The sequence below is a fragment of the Otolemur garnettii genome, unplaced genomic scaffold, assembly GCF_000181295.1.
Source record: "Otolemur garnettii isolate 467f Iridium unplaced genomic scaffold, OtoGar3 scaffold00014, whole genome shotgun sequence".
NCBI classification, from domain to species: domain Eukaryota; kingdom Metazoa; phylum Chordata; class Mammalia; order Primates; family Galagidae; genus Otolemur; species Otolemur garnettii.
Genome location: NW_003852409.1, coordinates 24,769,639 through 24,789,344, shown reverse-complemented (window position 1 = coordinate 24,789,344; position 19,706 = coordinate 24,769,639). Strand labels below are relative to the sequence as shown.

At 49.9% G+C, this 19,706-nt stretch overlaps 1 protein-coding gene across 1 annotated transcript in view; it reads left to right on the top strand.

The window, feature by feature from the left end:
* Positions 1-10,746, top strand: part of TTLL11 (tubulin tyrosine ligase like 11) — a gene marked incomplete at its 5' end in the record, with an annotated part of 263,779 nt that extends 253,033 nt beyond the window's left edge. Inside the window, one exon of the mRNA XM_003785406.3 lies at positions 10,452-10,746. Within this exon, the coding sequence (XP_003785454.2) occupies positions 10,452-10,744 (293 nt within the window). The remainder of the gene's footprint in view (positions 1-10,451) is intronic.
* Positions 10,747-19,706: the final 8,960 nt, after the last annotated feature.

Below are 19,706 nucleotides of genomic sequence, written 5' to 3'. Positions count from 1 at the left end.
TAGCTTCACAACTCACAGCAACCTCAGACTCTTGGGCTTAAGCAATTCTCTTGCCTCAGCCTCCCAAGCATCTGGTACTATAGGCGCCCTCTACAATGCCTGGCTTTTTTGTGTTGTTGTAGTTGCTATTGTTGTTTAGCAGGCCTGGGCTGGGGTGGGTTTAACCCACCAGCCCAGGTGTATGTAGCCAGCGCCCTAGCCACTGAGCTACAGGTGCCAAGTCGCACACTGTGATATTAGCAGTATCAGCCTCTTAGAGTGGCCATGGGACATAGAAAGTGCCCTGTGGGAGTCTTCACAGGCAGAAAGTTCTCACTGTATATGGTTTATGATTTTAGTTATTTCAAATAGTTAAAGACATTCAACAACCACTGTCACTCCCAATACTTCTGGAAACCTGAGCATCACACAGTCTGGCTCCTTATTTTACAGACAAAGAAAGTGAGGCCCACATTGGAGAAGGGACCAGCTCAAAGTCATACAGTGTACAGGGGCAAGGACCACTACAGAGCCAGGACCTACTGGCTCCCTGGCCTATGCAGCTCAGTCTAGTGAGGAGACAAGTGATCAGCCAACTGCAATAAAAAGAATGAAAACAACATTGGGATAGCACTCTAGGAAGTGAGGTGAGAGGGCGGAAAGCCATGTGGGAGATGGTGGGAAGTACGTGTACTGCTAATTCTAAAAACTGTACTGGGCTTTTTCTAGAGGGCACCTAATAAAAGCCACTCAGGGCACATATTATGGCCCCACTTTACAGATGAAGAAACTGAGACCCAGAGACATGAAATGACTTGACAGTTAGTAAATGATAGAGCTGGGATCCGAACCAGCTCATCTTAGTCCCGGTCACTATTCACAGAACCAATTACCATCTGGTGGGAAATGCCCAGGTTTGAACTCCCATTTGTGGAGTCCTTTGAGACCCCAGTCCTAGCCTATAGGTACTGTGGTAATGTTGGGGGACACCGTGCAGCAGCATGAAGGCAGCCAGGCTGCAAGGGGCCCTACGGATGGAGAGAAGGCTGCGATTTCTGTGATTAACCACCTTGGATTTGGCACAGGCTTCACAGATAGCTCTTCTGGGGACCGTTTCCACTGCGCAGACAGGAAGCACTAAGCTAATTCCAGTGAAGATCATTCAGCTTTATTTCCTACCAATGATTCCAAACAGAAAACTTGTATACTCACACATTTAGAATTTCACTATGAGACAGAAACATCTATTTTAGGTGAGTAATAAGAAAGAGATTTAAAGGTTGGGGAGAGAGAAGGCCTTGGCAAGTAGCTATCCTATCATACCAATCCCTTGAAATAGAATTACTAGCTAAGAAGCTCAGGTATTTTTGAAGAAAAAAAACAATATATCTCATATTCAGTCTAGGCTAATATCCCTGGCTGTCGACAATGATTTGGATTTAATTATATCACATATGTAAATGTGTTCTGTAAACTGTAAAATAATACATAAATGTCAGACGTTAAGAAAGCTCCATGTAGGAAAAAGAACGCGGGTTTGAGAGGCAGGTAGGCATGGGTTTAAATGCTGCCCCGTCCACTTACACGGCGACCTTGGCAAGCACCTTGGCCTCGTTGGGGCTGTGTTCCTCTACTGTAAACGAGGAAAATGTGTGATAATGACCTCTTCTGAACATTACTCTTTGAATCAGATGAGAAAACAGATATTCTTTGTAAATTGGAAAGTGCTATGTGCACAGAAGGTATTATTCTTGCTTCCATCCTTAAGCCCCAGAATAGATGGGGAGATTATTGGAGACCAGCTTCCAGCACTTTTATTAAGTCCTGTGCATAAGACTGCCTCCCTGGGAGTGGGAGAGCAGAGGACTTGGGGCCAAAATGAGCCAGTGGGCCACCATCACCCAGCTGATTGACAGAATGAGGCCATAGCCTGTCGGGGGCCACATCTCAAATCCAAGTGACAGTCTCAGGTGAGAAATGTGTGGCTGGCTACTGGAATGTTTCAAAGGCTGCTTTCTCCAGCGACATCTGTCAACCCAAATGAAGTTTTGAAAAACACTGGAGCTTATCTTCAGGTGTCCAAAGCAGGTAGGGAAAGCCTGTCTGCAAAGACCAGCAGATCTGACTGTGTCTTCCTGTTGATAATCCAGCAGAGATAGATGAGGCTCCGTCCGTCCTGCACTCCCTGCAAGGCCAGAATTGTTTCTTGGTTCTAAATGACTGCGGTTAACACTACAACTTGGCCGCCTTTTTTATAGATTCTCAAAGCAGAAATGGAATAAAGAAGTTAAGAGAATGATCCTTGGGGTCCGCCATCTACCTGCCATGTGACTTTGGCAAGTCTCTTGAAATGTAAAATGGGATTAACAATAACACCTGGTTCATAAGGTTTTTGTATGATTAAGTTAAATACTGTACAGGCAGCCTTTAGCCTAGAGCCTTGCACAGAATGAGGGCTCAATAAATACGAAATATACGAAATAGTATTGTTTACTTTCATAACTTTCCCCGGAACAGGTCATTAAAGCAATGTGACCAAAGAGACCCTTCCATCTCCTGGTCAGTGAGGGGTTTTCCAAGCAGCCGGTGGAGGAGTTGAGAAGGGGTCTGGGGTTTCTTACCTCTTTTCTAAATAGCTCAGGCCATCTCACGGACTTGAGTGTTAGGAGAGTGTCCTCAAGTGCTAAGTGCACCTCAGCAGAACTGAGGGTTTGGGGGTGCTATGGATTGAATTGTGCCCCCTAAAATTTGCATATTGAAACCCTAATCCCTCGATGTGGCTGTATTTGGAGATGAGTCCTCTAAGTAGTTATGGTTAAATGAGGTCATAAGGGTAAAACTTTCATATCTGTTAGGGTTAGTGTCCTCCTAAGAAGAGCTTGATCCCTCTCTGTGCTGGGTGAGGACACAGCAAGAAGGTGCTGTCTGTAAGCCAGGGACAGAGCCTTAACCAGAACCTGACCACGCTGCCACCCTGGGATTCCAGCCTCCAGGACTGTGAGAGGAAATTCCTCTTGTTTAAGTCACCCAGCCTGTGGCAGCCTGTAGCTCCCCAAGCCAATTAAGACTCAAGCCAAGGCGTGAGGAGGAGAAAGTTTGTTCTGTGTGTCCCTAAAGGATCTTAATCACCCACAGCCAGGCTAGCCCACATTTCTCAAAGACTGCCTCTTTCAGGGACCAGCAAGTTGGAATCTTCATTCCACGTTTCCTGATCGCCCATTGGAGCAGAAGCCCCAACGCTGCTATTACAAATGCAGTTTCTGGGACCTCATTACCAACAGACAGAATCTCCAGGGGGAGAGAGTAGGAACCTACAGTTCTGACAAGGTGCCCAGATTACTTTATGCACAAAACGTTTGAAAACCACTGGCCTTGAGGAGAAGGCCAATGTCCTTGGCCTGGTATCAGAGGCCTCCCTTCCTAAGATTCCCAACTTGCCCTCCCCCCACATCTGACCTATGGGCAGGTCTCTTATCACCTTGGGACGGCATCGGGATCAGAATCTGATCATCCCTCACCACCTCCATCACTACCACACTGGGCCGTGTCACCCTGTCTGCAGTACCCCTCAAGCCATCTCCTGTCCTTTTTCACGTGTGCTCCTACACTTGGTCTCAACACAGCAGCCACAGAGCTGTGTCCTTCAGAACTCTGCAGTGGCCACCCATCTCCTTCAGTGTGAAATTCAAAGTACTGCCTGGTCTCCAGGGCCCCCTATGGCCTGCCTTCTGGAATCTTTCAGGTTTGTCCTGTGCAGACAGGGAAGGGCAGGGCTTAGGGGAGGGCTGGGCTTGCCTTCCAACTTAGTGGGCCAGCAATGATGCTGGCTGGTTTCTCAGAAACTAAGAGAGGACTTAATGCATAGTTGGAACAATTCCACCCTTAGCCTTTTAAAAATAACTGTTGGGTTTGCTCTCAATCAGAGTGTCTTAAAAAGGTAGATGTTTTTAGCCCAAAGTCAAGCTTCTCTTCGCTTAGGGACATGGCCTTTTGTAAACAGACCCTGTTTTGCAGATGGGCTTCCAGAGTGAGATATGGACAGACTACTCAGCAGGTGACAGAAGAGGGGGAAAGGGTTCTCAAAGTGGGGTTCCTGAATCAACAGTCTCAGCATCACTTGTGATCTTGTTAGAAATGCAAATTCTGAGGCGCCACCTCAGACCTCTGAATCAGCAGTTCTGGGGCTGGGCCCTGAATCTGTGTTTCAGCAAGCCTTCAGGGGAATCCTAAAGTTTGAAAGTCTCTGGTCTGGACCATTTTGATTTCATAAGTTTACAAATCTTCTAAGAGTTTCCATGTGATGCCCTTTTCTTTTGCCCCTTAGCCTTCCTCAGGGTCTTCAGCTGTAAAATGGGAGTAATGACACCTGTGTCACAAATTGTTGAAAGTTTACAGTCTGAGCCAGTGGATTAAATGGGTCTTCATTGTACTGGTTCCTGCTGTGTGCTAAGCCGTACCTGGGCCTGGGATCATAGGAAAGATTGGGACAGGACATGGTCTCTGCCTCCAGGAGCACAGAGTCTCACGTGGGATAGACACATACCCAGGGATTTAGCCCAATATCGGATGAGAAACAAGCAGAAGTACCAAGGAAGGGCAATTAACTCTACCTGGGAAGGGTCAAGGCCAGCTCCCAGAACCAGTGAGCTCACAGGCTGGGCTGCAGTTATTTTTAAAATAATATCTGGACCAAGCACAGTGGTTCACACCTATAATTCTAGCACTCTGGGAGGCCAAGACAGGAGGATGGCTTGAGCTCAGGAGTTTGAGACCAGCCTGAGCAACAACACGACCCCCGTCTCTACTAAAAATAGAAAAAAATTACCTGGGCATTCTAGCAGGTGCCTGTAGCCTCAGCTACTCAGGAGGCTAAGGCAGGAGGATCACTTGAGTCCAGGAGTTTGAGGTTGCTATGAGCTAGGCTGATGCCATGACACTCTAGTCTGGACAACAGAGTGAGACTCTGTATCAAAAAATATATATGTGTATATATGTGTGTGTGTGTGTATATATATATATAATATCTGTATTCTGAATTATCATCAACAATGAGCATGCATTATCTTATTTGGAAAATACAAAAAAGAATAAAGAAAGGGCTCAGTGCCTGTAGCTCAGCAGCTAGGGCGCCAGCCACATACACCAGAGCTGGTGGGTTTGAACCTGGCTAGACCTGCCAAACAACAACAAAAAAGCCATGTGTTGTGGCAGGCGCCTGTAGTCCCAGCTACTTGGGAGGCTGAGACAAGAGAATCACTTAAGCCTGAGAGTTTGAGGTTGCTATGAGCTATGATGCCATGGCACTCTACCAAGGGTGACATAGTGAGACTCTGTCTCCAAAAAAAAAAAAAAAAAAACAGGATAAAGAAGGATATAAAATACCCTATAAGTCTAGCACTGCCCCCCTACCCTGCTGTACTGTAAATAAGTTTGCAATGAATAATCTCACTGTGTACATTGTGTTATCCTTTGGAAGGAATATTTTGTTAAGAGTAAATTCCTAGGATTGTGATCACTCCGTTCAATGATATAAACACTTGAATGGGTCGTAAAACTTTTACCAAATTGCTTTTCAAAAGTCCACAACACTGTCATCACTACTTTGTACTTTTGCTTGTTTAATTGGCGACCAACAGCCTCCTGAGGCCTCAATGGGACTTGATGTCTCCTCTCTTACTGATGAATGTCACTTGCCCTCTCTCAAATGCTCTGTCCATTGGGTACTCCACAGGCTTAAATATTTTTAATATGAACTTAATTACCAAACCTCCCTCACATTAAAACACAACCTAGATTCCGAGGATTTTATTGTAAGGGAATAAATAAATCAGTAATAAAGACAATAATAAACCAAGGGTTTATTATCTCAATAATAACGAACAAATGTAAACAGTCTTAGTGTTCAGCAGGGAGGGGTGGGTGGAACAAAGTAGAAGGAAAAATTTGATGAACTGTTATGCAACCATTAAAACAGGAGTTATAGAAGCTGCATGGCCACGTGCAAAAATCTTTGATGTAACTTTAAGCAAAATAAAGTTTTGTGTGTGTTATCATGACTAAGTGACAAGGTATCTTCCTGTGGACAGAGTGGGCCAGAAGGTCAGTCTGTGAGGACACATGAGGGCTAGAGGGAGATCATGAACTTTACCACGTTTTCTTTTTTTTTTTTTTGAGACAGGGTCTCACTCTATTGTCCTAGGTAGAGTGCAGTGGCATCACAGCTCACAGCAACCTCAAACTCTCAGGCTCAAGCAATTTTCTTCCCTCAGTCTCCCACGTAGCTGGGATTATAAGTGCCCACTACAAAACTTGACTAGTTTTTCTATTTTTAGTAGAGATGGGGTCTTGCTCTTGCTCAGGTTGGTCTTGAACTCCTGAGCTAAGGAGATCCTCCCACCTTGGCCTCTCAGAGTGCTAGGATTACAGGCATGAGCCACTGCATCCAGCCTTATTTATTTATGTATATATTTTTTCATACTTTCTGCTAATATTCTCATTATATTTTATAATGAATAACAGTAAGGAGGGAGAAAAGTGGTTCTGCAGAAAAGGCTGAAGACCTATAGCCAGGGAGAGCTGCCAGAACCTGAGCTTGTCTCATGGGGGTAGTGGGGATGGGGGGCAGCAGCCCTGAGCCCGGAGCACAGCTTGGACAATCTTGAGCATGCTGGCTCCCTCCCATTCTCCTCCTCCTCCCAACACTGCAAAGCCTTAAAATGATTAAGTTTTCTGAAGCTCAGTGAATATTGACCTGGGTCAGGCCACCACTTCCTGGGCCACATTGATGAAATAGGGTCAAAACAAGTCTCTTGTCAAACGTACCTGGGCAGCCCCTTAGAACAGCCCATGTGCTCACCATGTTCAGTGCGGGGCACCCCTCTTCCCAGCCCAGACTCGCTCGGGTTCGCTCAGCAGGTCTAACAAAGTGTATGGGGCTCTCTGCCTCACCCCTGGCCAGAGAAGTGTTTGGGTTTGGGATTTTTTTCTTTTTGCTTCATTTTTTTTCTTAAAGTAAGGGATGCAGTTTGAGGGTGCCCTGGCCATCCACCTACCTCAGCCTCCCAAGTGCTGGGATTACAGGTGTGAGCCACTGTGCCGGCTTTTAGGGCAAATTGTTTTATCTCTCTGGGCCTCAGTTTTCTCTTCTGCACAATGAAAGTCACAGAGAGGATCAGAGTGCCTGGGATAGTGAACTCCCTTTCTCTTCCTCTTCTCTTTTCCCTTTACATGTGTGTGTGTATATATATATATACACACAGATATATTTAAATATTTTATCAAAGTAGAACATATATACAGAAAGTTTGCTTTTTTCCAAAGTAATACATGTACCTGGCCTCAAATTCAGATAATAGTGAAGGTCCAAAATTAAAAGCTGCAGGCCCACATCACCTCTGTCCATGCGCTAGAATTTCCCATTGCATATTTTTAAACTTAAATGTAAATACATGTTTACTATGGAAAACCAGAAAACGCAGGCAAGCAAAAAGAAATGCAGGCATAACACACTTAAGTCCTGCGTCTCATTTTAGACGTCTTCCTCCAGATGATTTCGCCATGCTTTTTCTCCCCCAAATAGTCCTCATTGTATTTTTTCTGTGCTCTCTTGTCTGTAATCACATTCTGCCTTCCACTAGGGGAACAAAATGGATATTTGTTGAGTAAAAAGGTGCGGTGAATTGCGAGATCCTTGCTTCTCCAAGTGTGGCATCAGCACCAGCAGGAAGCATGTTAGAAGTGCAGTGTCGTGGGCCCCACCCCAGAACCCGAGTTTTAACAAGCTGCTGGTAACTGGCGAGCAGAGCACCAGAGCATGGCGGGGAGGGCTGTGGAGCTCAGCACTACTCAAAGTTGCAGCTCACAAACTGTTTATTACAGTTCTGGACGAGAGGCTTGAGCCAGAATGTAAACAACATGCAGGCCACTTCCTTTATAGAGAAAGACTTGCTGCAGAGCAGTGTCAACAGAACTAAACAACGTGATTGATGGGGAGGGTGATTTACATTCTGGCCCAAGCTCCTTATCTTGTCAGGTACCAGGGATGCAGATCCAGGGCTTGGCACCACCAGCAGACCACACTCGGAGCAGTCTGTAGACCACACGGTTTGGGACTGGGCTTCTCTGGCCTGTTCTGCTCTGTGTATCTGCCTCCCACCCAACCACCACCACACACAGACACACACACACACACACCCGATGAGCACACACGTGCACACACATGTACCCTAACAGCCCTGGCCCAGGCTCCATGATTAGAAAACGTCTGTCTTCTAAGTTAGACTGCAGCCCCCACTTCCCTGGGTCTTTGTCCACACAGGGCCTCTGTTTACATAAAAATGTTTTGTACCAGGGTTACTGGCTCCTTATCAACTCCTCCTGTCAGGATTAAACAGAACAGGGGACTTACAGGACATCTTGAGTCAAGAGACGCTGACCTAGAAAGCTTTGATGGACTTGGAAGGAAACACAAAACAACTTCTTTGCTCGGCTCAAGTTCCCCAGGCAAATAGAGCTTTAGGACCCCAGGGTCTATACATAACCCTGTGTCTGCACACTTAAGCCAGGCTTCTGTCTGTGTTTCCAGGAGCAGGTGAAGGGGAGGTGTGGATTAGCAGAGTCGGAGCCAACCCCATCTAAAATGCCAGACATGGTGGCACGTGCCTATAGTTCCAGCTACTCGGGAGGCTGAGACAGGAGGATCGATTGAGTCCAGGAGTTCTGGGCTGTAGTACGCTATGCTGATTAGGTGTCCGCACTAAGTTTGGCATCAATATGGAGACCTCCAGGGAGTAGGGGGCCACCAGGTTGCCTGAAGGGTGAACCAGCCCAGGTCGGAAAGAGAGCAGGTCAAAACTCCTGTGCTGATCAGTAGTGGGATTGCACCTGGGAATAGCCACTACACTCCACACTGGGCAACACAGCGAGACCCTGTCTCTTAATAAATAAATAAATATAATAAAATGCCATGTGGCCTTTAGTCTGGTCTTAGTGTCACCTTCCCCAAGGATCCCAGGGAGTCCCAGAGGTTTATATTCCAGTGTTCATTTTCACTTGGACATCGGGAAGACTCAGAACATTTCAGGCGGCACAACTTAGTTAAAATACTTGGTAGTCTGGCTCGGCGCCTATAGCTCAACCGGCTAAGGCGCCAGCCATGTACACCTAAGGTGGTGGGTTCGAATCCCCAGCCCAGACCCGCCAAAACAACAATGATGGCTGCAACCAAAAAAAAAAAAAAAAAATAGCCGGGTGTTGTGGCGGGCGCCTGTGGTCCCAGCTACTTGGGAGGCGGAGGCAGGAGACTCGCTTGAGCCCAGGAGTTGGAGGTTGCTGTGAGCTGTAATGCCACAGCACTCTACCCAGGGGGACAGCTTGAGGCTCTGTCTCAAAAAAAAAAAAATACTTGGTAGTCAGAGTTTGAATTTCCAGGCTATTATTCTCTGGTTGTGTGGCCTTAGGGAAGTTCCTCAATCTCTCTGAGTGTCAGTCTCCTTACCTGTAAGGTGGGACATAATAATATTGACCTCATAACAGTAGTGCTAGGATTAATGGCAAAGCCTATAAAGGAGCTAGCATCAACCCATTCGTTCATTCATTCACTCACTCACGTGTTAACCATGTCTGCACTGAGCACCTGCTGGATACCTGGCCCCGTGGGCTGTGAGGAGCAGGACCTGCCAGTCCAGCAAGGCCTACAGAGACCACACAGCCACTGAGCCAGCTGCAGCAGGCTCTGCAAAGAAAGTGCAAGAAGCCCACACCCGGGGCTGCTCTAATCTGGGGATCAGGGAGGGTTTTACTGAACTCGGGATTCTGAGCTCAGATCCCAAAGATGAGCAGGAGCTTAGGAGGCAGAGCAGAATGGGGAATTCCAGGGGCATCGTGTGGACTGCTAGGCATATGAACCAGAAGAGAATTTTGACCAAAGAGAAGGGATTGGGTTTATTTTATTTTTCAAGGTAAACTTTACATTCAGCAAAATGCATGAACCCTAAAGTCTAACCTGAGCTCTGACAAAGGCACACATCCACGTGACCAACACCTCTATTATGATAAAAACCTCACTGAGATTGGGTTTACCTTAATGACTTTGTTCCCTCCTTGTAAAAGTTGGGGAGCTGGATTTTAATGGGGACATTTCATCATGGTGCTGAGGGGTAAGGCTTTGGGCTGTGTTTAAATGCCCCCACCACTTTCTGTTCCACTTCTCTGGAACAGAGAAGGGTTAGTTGAATTGCTCCAGGGGGAGGTTTGAGGGCTGAACCTGCACATGGCTGTAAAAGGCCTGCCCGGCAATGCCTGGGCGTGGCAGGTGCTGTGTGAATGAGTCCTGATAGGAGTTTCCAGATGGAGATGGAGGGGAGGAGTGAGGCTGGTTCTTGCTAGCGGCCTGGTGGCTGGGGTCGGGGCTCCCCAGGGCGGCACGCAGGGCCACTCATGCACATCTGTCACACTGGTCTCCTTGTTCACAGGGATGTGTCTGCAGGCGTTCGTGGAGGCTTTCTTTTTCCTGGCTCAGAGGAAGTTCAAGATGATGCCACTGCACGAGCAGGTGGCCTCGCTGATCGACCTGTGCGAATACCACCTGTCTCTGCTCGATGAGAAACGCCTGGTGTGTGGCCGGGCTGGCCACTCAGGGGGCCATTCCGCCCACAGCAGCACCGCCCCGGGGCATTCTACCTTGACTCAGCTGACAGGGAGCAACCCTGCACCCCGCACAAACTACACCAGTAAGCTGTCCTATCCCAGACATACTCTGTCCTGAGAGCCACTGTGTCCTCCTAAAAGTGGAGAGCACCTTCGGGGCTGGAGAGAGCACTGGGTATACGGGGAGCAGCTGGCTGCTGAGACTCCGGCTGAGACTCCTGTTAACTGACTCCATGTTCTCTGCTGAGCTGTGCCTGGCCAGGCCTCCTGGTTCTCACCTGCCCTCCTCCCAGCGCCTCTGGGTGATCCACCCTGTTTTGGAGCCATCAGTGGACATGTGACATCTAAACCGTGACAGATGGCACCTTCTATTCTGGGCAGGAAGCACCAACTGGGGCAAATCTGCTGTGTTTGGGGCATGGAGTGTGAGCAACGCCAAGCTGGGACTGTGCAGAGGAAGCCGAGCACCTACTGGTTAGAGCCCCCGAGTGCATCATGTCTATTTCCTCTTACCCTTTCTGTGAGAAGGGAGTGGAAATGCCACACAGGTGTCCAAGAACCTCTATCCCAATCATGTGCTACATGGATGTAGTTAACAGACTAGCCTCACTTATGTCATTAGCTTGCCTGTTGCTGCAATGTTTGGTTTGTTTTAAGTAAGAACTCATTAATTAAGAAGTAACTAAGAAAGACTCCCAGAGCCTAAGAGCTGGAAGGAGCCTCAGAGATCATTTTGTTTGATTTCATTTGCCTATGACCACAAAGCGGGAATCTCATGTTCTTCTGCCTTCCTGACCAGATGGTCTCAGTGGACCCCTGTATATATAGAGTGCGGGCCCTGTGGCCAGCCAGTCTATAGCAAGCACTGCCAGGGGTCCCTGAGGGCCCCAGGTGAGGGGAGAGGTCTTCAGAGGGGAGGAAATAGGACCTGGATGAGAATAGCAGCAAGCAGGAGTGAGGATACCCAACACTCAGGGCTTAGACCTGGTGTCAGGCAGAGGGGAGCCCACACTCTCCCTTCCATGAGACCTCTTCCTTATCTCCATCTGTGTGTAGAAGCCTCAGAGGCAGCTGAATCTGGGTTTGGAAATGGCCACAGGCAAGGCAGAGCCCACTGATGGCAGGATCCCCCAAAGTCAAGCTCTCCACAGCATGGTTGGATTTGGGGGTTAATGTGACCCCTTTCCCCAAGGGTCCCCTTTGAAGGATTCTGAGGGTCCTAGGAAGAGCTGGTCTTCATGCTCCCAGTGACAAGAATGAAAGTCTTTGAGGCCCCCACACAGTGCCTGGCACACAGTAGGACTCAGAAATGCTCTCGATGCCGGACAAGGGGGAGGGTTGTGGAAGGCAGAATCGTGCCTCAGACAAGTTCATGTCTGTCTGCTTCTTCCCTCCTTCTAACCTCCTGTTCTGTCACTTGATCCAAGTCCCCTTCACACAGACTGAGGAAGCGTTGACTCAAAGCCCAACACAGAGCTTGGCACATACTAAGGGTTTAAAAGTGTGTCCAGGGGAATCACTTGAATTCGTTTACCCCACCGCAGCCCACCCCCAACACAAAGAGAAGGATTTCTCCAACTGTCGGCCAGCTATTTAGGGCAGGTCCCTCTGCTAATCCTTGCCCAAACCTCCTTCCTGCCAGAAGCCTAGTCCCTCAAGGGGTAAACTTGTGTGGCTGCCAGCCTCTGCCCTTGGCCTGCAACTGCCCTTCCCTGGTTGAGAGGGGCCCTGGAGCTGAGCCCTGCAGAGCCCCCTGGGCTGTTCACTAACAAAGCCCACTTGTAATGACTGCATTTTCCCAAGCAGAAGGCAGGACAGGTGGCCTGGAAGGCAGAAAGGGCAGGATGAGCCTCCTGACATGTCTTGAGTGCCTCCTACAAGGGGGCATTTTAGAGGTGTCATTTTGCAATTCCCCAGTCCCCTCGCAGTCTCCCAACACTGTTCTCGTTTTCAGATGTGGACAGAAAGACCTGGGAGGTCACATAGTCAGGACTCGGTCCGGCCTGTCTGTCGACTCCATGTCCCTGGGTGATCATGAAGCCAGCTTCAAAAACAGACCCCCAGCAGGGCCACCCTGACAGGGCCCTGCTCACTGTCACAGGCTATTGGAATGGGCCAGAGCAATCTGTGTTCATAACTGGTCCACAGTAAGAAACAAAGTGTGAAGTCCCCAGGCTTCTCCTCCCGTCCCTTTTGGCAGAACAAATGGACTTCCCAGCCAAAGACCCAACTGAATGAATGTGTCTGGGGACACTCGCCAGCTGGGAGCAGCAACGACTCTTTTAAACAAAGCTCCGACTTTACACCATGTCTTCAAGTTGGTCTTCAGAAAGTATTCACTTGGCAAAATAGAGTGCAGTTTTCAGGTCTAAAACCCACCAAGCATGCTGGACTTTAAAACATGTGTATATATCAAGAGGTTGAATTCCAGCCATACTGTTTGGGGTGATGTAGAAACATTAGCTGTCATGGTGGGGAAGATCTTCTCCCACCCCATCCTATCATCTGGAGTCTGGCTGCTCCATCCAGACTGCTATACAGTGTCCTCTGTCCTAGGAGGAGTCCTTTGCGCTGCAGGCATGACCCCAAACAAGCCTCAGACCCCCGCAGGACACAGAGCCTCAGCAGTGACTATTAGGGAAATCAGGCTACCATTTTATGAGGGTGGTAGTGACAAGTTGGGCCTCCCCTGCCCCCAATACTGTAGCTGTTGCACAGAGAGAAAGCAGAGGGTGCCCCATTATCTGGGTGAGTGATGAGAGACTCGTCCCCCACTCCTAAGTCCCTAATAGGAAGTCCCACTGCCTCTACCCGCTTTGGTAATCAGCCACTCATTTTATAGGGTACAATTCAAGTGACAGCAGCAGCAGATGGTCCCTTCCTCCTAGAGGACAGGAAACAGCCAGGGAGCACCATGTGAGCCAACAGTCCCCTGCGCTTTGCTGTGGGATAAGCCCACTCCTCAGAAGCGCCCTCAGGATGCACCCCAGCCTCTCCCCCAGCCCTGCCGTCCCTCCCTCCTACGTCTGCACACACATACGCACAAACACACAGTCCAGCCACACCAGCCCTCACGTTAGTCCCCTGGCCGAGCTCCCGCAGAGCTGGACACTCCGGGAGAGTGAGAGGAATGGGTAAGAAGGCCAGGCTGAGCCCAAGCCCAGTTTGGGGATGTTCATCCAAACATGACATGGTGGAGTGGGAGGGGAGCCTCTTCGGATGCTCAGAACTGGGACCTCCCTTTTCTGCTGTGCCAGGCTCACCCCTTTGGGGGATCCTGGACCACTTCCTTGGTCTCGCCCTGCTGACCTTCCCTGCTGTCTTCCATCCAGCCCCCCAGGGACACATGCTCAGCTCTTCTGCTGTTACAGGCAGGCACGCTGTCCCCACAGGCCTGGCTAGAATGGGATGTGCAGCAAATGCTGTAGTCAGCCCAGTTGTTAGCAAGCCCTGGCCCTTGCAGACCCCTCCACGGACAGGGCAGGGCCCCCTGGAGACAGGACCCCCCATCCTGAAACAAGCCTCCTCAACATCACCCATTCTTCCCCCAAGGCCTCTGTTCACTCTCCCTAGCTCAGATCCCATCACCTCTCTCTCTCCAGGGCTTCACCAGCCCTCTGTTCCATCCCTTTCCTTTCCTGTCAGCCTGGGAGGGCAGAGCTGACTGAAAGCAGCCCTCAGCAAGGCCCTTATCACTGAGTTCCTTCCATCCTAAAACCCATATGGGGACTAGACACCTTCGAGTAGGCGCTGCAGTAGCCCGGAGCCCCACATCTTCCCCTTGCTCCCAGGGCAGTTGGTATCTGTCTGCTGCCTTCAGGAAGGCTGCAGGGGGTCTGTGCCCCCACCCTCTCCTGGCTGCCCCTCTGCCTAAAAGGGTCTCCCACTGTGGCAAATAAGCTTCTGAAGTCCAGCTCAAATGTTCCCACAGCAATCCCCCCAAAGAATGAGCAGCTTCCTCTGTATACTTCAGAGAACCTGGAAAGTTCCATACTTCCCTGTGGGATCACAGCGTTTACTCTCACCTGCTGTGAGTTCTTTCAGGGCCAAGCAGGTGCTGAATCCACATGGCCCCTCGGGCACCCCCTCCAGCACAGTGCAGGGGCCCAGCAGGTGCTTATTGAAATAATAGGAATGTCCAGCAGGCCCAGGTGAGGCGACAGTGTCATTCTCTTAGCAGGAGGCCAACTGACAAGTCACAGATTTCTAAACCTTGCCAAACCGATCCCTTCACCCACAGCAGCTATCCCTTCCTAGGTCCTCCTAGTGACCCAGTGAAGGAAGGAGATTGTTGTCATCACTCTGTCTTCACAGATGGGGAGCCAAGGGCCCCCCCAACCCTGGCCCCAGATCCCAAGGACTGTGACTGTATCTCCCCTCCCCCCATCCCTACACCTCGCCTCCGTATCCATTGTACAGAAGTGATGCCCTCCTCCCAGAGAGGCCGGGGTTTGCTGGGACAAGGCTTGGGGCTGTCTGACCCATTCTTCTCCCTCTGACCGCCAGCCCCCCCCCCCCAGGAAGGCCCTACTGGGTGGAACTTAGGTCCTGCAGCCACATGGTGGGGGTGGCAAGTCCTCTCTCACTTGATCTTGGGGAACATAAGACCATGAGAGAACTTTGTAAACCAAAGTGCCCTCAAATATAGTGTTGCCTTCAGGCTGGCTTCCCGTTTCCTGCAAGGAAACTCTCTCCTGAGTAATGTCATCCATCAAGACAAATGAAGCCCTAATGGTCAGTCCCTCCTCCCACACCCACCTCCCCTTCATCCTCACATATTTAAAGACATTCACAGGCTGAAAAATGGCTCCTGCCGCTGCTCTGACACTGGGACTTTGCCTTGTGATTGGCAGAGTGTTACTCCAAAATAGCTTCATTTTTTTTTTCATCTTGTGACTAATGTCCTATGCTCCTTTGCCATAGAATTGAAAATTGGGTTTGCCACGGTCGGCATTTGAGCACCTTCCCTTGACGCTCAGAGAGGATGGGCTCTCCTGCGAGAGAACCTGTCTTCCCGGTGGCTGAGAGAGCAGGTCTGCCCGCGCAGAGGGGTAAAGTCCTCACAGTGGGAATTAACCTGAAATCCACCTTGCCTTGATTGATCTTTTTGCCAATCTGCTATTTGGTGTGATGAATGTGGGAGAAATTTTCCTATACGGCAATTGAATTTCTCCCTCACAGAGTAAGTCAAAAATGGTTTTCCCAAAGACAAAGGAGCTGTGAAGAATAGTCGACATATTCGATTACCTTCGTCTCCAGTAACCAAAAGTCTTGATTTGTATGTAACTAGAAAAGCCGTGCGGCCTAGTGCTTCCACATACAGACACGCAGAGGCTGAGTCCCACCGGGCTTCGGTGTAAAACGGCAGAATTACTGATGTTTTGCTGGAGCCTAGCAGTTTGCTTCTGAGTCTTATTTAGAGAGCAGAGAGAAAGGGGCTCTGTGTGGCCCTGGGGTAGCATCACTTGCTCACTGAGAGGCTTGGGGGAAACATCTCCTCCAATAGGAAGGTGTTTGCTAAGACTCCAACCAGGACCCTGGTCTGGGGCCAGGGGACACTGTGTGGTCCTCACCCCCGTCCCGGGCTGCAGGGATATTCTCCCTTCAGAGGCTCTTGCATCAGAATGGGGGACATGAGGGTGGAGAAGCCCAGGGCAGGCCGTGAGCCATTCTGGGAAGAGCGAGGGCTGTGGACTCTGTCACTCTCTCTAAATGACCATGGACCAGCGACTTCTCCTCTCTGATCCCTGTTCCTCACCTGGACAGTGAGGTCACATCCTAATGTAAAGCACCTGGCTTGGGACTCGGCACCTAGGAACCTGGAACTTGGAACCTGGCTTGGGACTTGGCACCTGATAAGGGTCTTAATACATGTCTGCTGAGGAGAGGAATGATCCCGGCGTGCGGAAACGGGCGGCTGCCAGGGAACACACCTGCCCGCCTTGCTGCCCCTGATAGGAGTCTCCTGGGGGGCTGGTGAGACTCAAGCCCTCCCGGCTCTGTACTGAGCTCTGCCTTTAAGCGGCTGCTGCTCCTGCCTCTTAAAAGCCTTTAAAAATTCTCTATTAAATTTTCATGGCGCATAAAGTCAAGGTTCTGTTACTCGGCCTCAGTTGTCTTGGTAACTTCGTAAAATGCAATAATAAAACGAAGCTGAGTATTACTAAACACAGGCTCATTGTATAAACGACTACAAAGTATTGATAGTTGGTTCTGTGTGATAATTTTTGACAGTGAATCCACCAGGGTGGGCAATGCCTGTTCATGTGAGGTCAATCGGTGAAAAAAAGGACACCTTTCAATTTTCTCTCCTCTACTGGTTAATGTTTACCCGGGAAGCTAAATACTGCCTCAGGGAAGCTGTGAGATACTTCAGGAACTAGAGAGAGGAGTTGGGAAAATCCTCCAACCCTTGATCTGCTGGGGACAGTCTCCCTCAGGGAGGGTGGGACCAGTTCCTAGAGTCTGGCCGGTCAGAAGCTCTGTGGCAGGGATGCAAGCCTGGGAGAGAGAATGGCCTCTTGTGACTCTGGGTGTGGCGCAAACTGCACTGCTGCTCTGGCTGAGCAGGTGTGCTGCACAAATTCTACCCTAATGGGGGAGGCTGGAGATGGGGTGCCTCCCCCAGAGAGCTGAATTGTTCACGTTACCCCACAGGGGTGATTCCTGGTGCTGTGGGTGCACCTGGGGGCTCCGTCCCCACGAACAGAGGCCCTCACGCCCTCCCAGCACCAACTCCCCCTTGGGAAGAGCATATATCCACCCTGAATATTTCCCAGACTGTGAACCACCTGGTGGAAAGCAAAAAGCAGATGGCCTCGAGTTAAAAATAACATGAGACCCCAGCTCCCTGGAAATCCCCATCCCCCACTGGCATCAGAAAAGCATTTGTTTCACACAGCCTCTCCGAGGGGGAGACCACTTTGGCAGACTCTGTTCTCACCCAGACCCCTCAGGCTTGCCATTTTGTGGACCATTCAGATGCTCATGCTCCTACTATGTGCCAGCCTTGTGGTCCCCGGCCCCCATGTCACAGATCATGGCTCTGCAGTGTGGTAGAGTTGCATCCTGCTCTCTGCTGGAGAAACTCAGGTCCCACAGCCAGGAAGGGGCCAGCTGTGGCAGCCTGTGAGGGGAGAGCCACCTCGTGCCTGTGCACACGGCCTGACACATCTTCCAGGGATTGGGTGGGGACTGTGGAGGCTGGAGGAGCCTCTCATATTACTGCTTCCTCCCAGGGGCCCTCGGGGCTCAGACCTCACCTCTGTCTTTAATCCAGGCAGCCCCAGTTTTCCCACTCTGACAAGAGGGGCTTTGTTATAAGATCGTATCCATGACTGCTGTCTCCCACCCTTTCCATTTTACAAATAAGGCCAGGAGGAAGGGTCTTACCCCAATTGCCCATAAGTTAGGGACAGGAGTTAAGGTCTCTTCACTGAAGGAATTCATCCGGCCCTGTTTGATGAGAGAGCAGAGTAGAACCCAAGCCAGATTTCAGCCTATCACGCATCAAATACCCACCACAGAAGGGCGCCCAGAGAGCCTCCAGTCCAGGGGGTTTAGAGCTATAATAGATTCCATGGAGCTCAGCTGGTTCTCTTTTCTGTACATTCAGGTTGTTTGTAAGCAAAATGACTTCAAATGCAGTCATCATTACTTCCAGGTGTTCACTTATGGGGTAAATTACAGTTTCCACAAAGCTGGGAGCCTAGGAGGAGTAACTCACCCCCAGTCATGACCCCAGCAGCATCTTTCCCCAGCCCCCTGAACAACTCCTGCCGCTGCCCCGGCCACTACACCACTTGAGAGATGTGTGCATCTCTGGCAGTGTGTCAGTCACTGGGCTGGCACGCAGCAGGGCCCAGAGAGGAGCTGGGCTGCCCCAGACTAGATTGATGTCTCAGACCACCCAGGCTGCTGTAACAAAGTGCCGTAGACCAGGTGATTTATAAATAACAGAAATTCGAAGCTGGGAGTCTGAAATCACAGCCCCAGTGGGCTGGGTTCTAGCAAGGGTGCTCTTCCAGGGTGCGGACCCGGGGAACCCTTACATGGTGAGAGCTCTCCTGGGTGTCTTGTATAATCAGGTCACTGTTCCTATCCCCGAGGAACATGCTCATGACCTCACTACCTTCCAAAGGTCCCACCTCCTAATACATCACAGGGGGGGTTAGGACTTTATCAGATGAATTTGAGGGGAGATGTAAATATTCAGTTCCCAGTAGAATGGCTGCTGGAACCCTCGGGGGCCAGCACTGGCTCATGCCTCACTTGGCTGTAATCAGCAGATACTTGGGACCAAGGATAGGATCTGTGGAAACTGTCCCTCTGTATAACTCCTCCCTCTTCACTGAAATAGATATGCTTTGAGCTATTTCCAGAGACAGCAGCGGTTGGCATCAGTGGGTCACTGGGTCTATCGCTAGCTGTGCTGGGGTAGAAGAGACCCTGGACCCTGACAGGTCAGAATCTGCAGGCATGGGCCAGAGAGGCCAGCCGCAGGCAGCACTAATTTAAAGCCTCATGTTTTAGCTTTGAAAGCCCTGTGAATGTTGCATTCTGCTCTATATTATTTCCATATTTTAGTCAGGCAAGGTTAGGCTACACTGAATAGATCACAAATAAATGCCAAGAGCTCAGTGGCTTAACATAGCAGAGGTTGCTTCTTGCTCATGCAAAGTCTGACCAGGCTCTGGGGTTCTTTCCCCCACTGTGACCTCCCAGTTGCCTCAGGCATGGCGTGTCATTCAGGGAGGAGCAGACTCCTCATCCACCACATGCTCTTGTCAGAAGCCCACGTGGCCCAGACAGAAATGCTGGCCTGATGGGAAAGGTGCCTTTCCGTACAGCCAAGTAGAGAAAAGTGAAACGGGACTTGGTGAACACCAAGGATTCTTGTATTGCGTTTGCCACCATTCATATTTGTCTCAATATAAAAATGTTTTTCTCCTCCTAAATCTTCAAATAAAGTGGCTCCAAGAAAATGACGGTGCTCACCTTGCTATCGCACAGAGCACCTGCCCCCATCCCCTCCCTTCCACTGGGATGGAGGTCACCGGGAATTCCCGACTCCAGAGCCA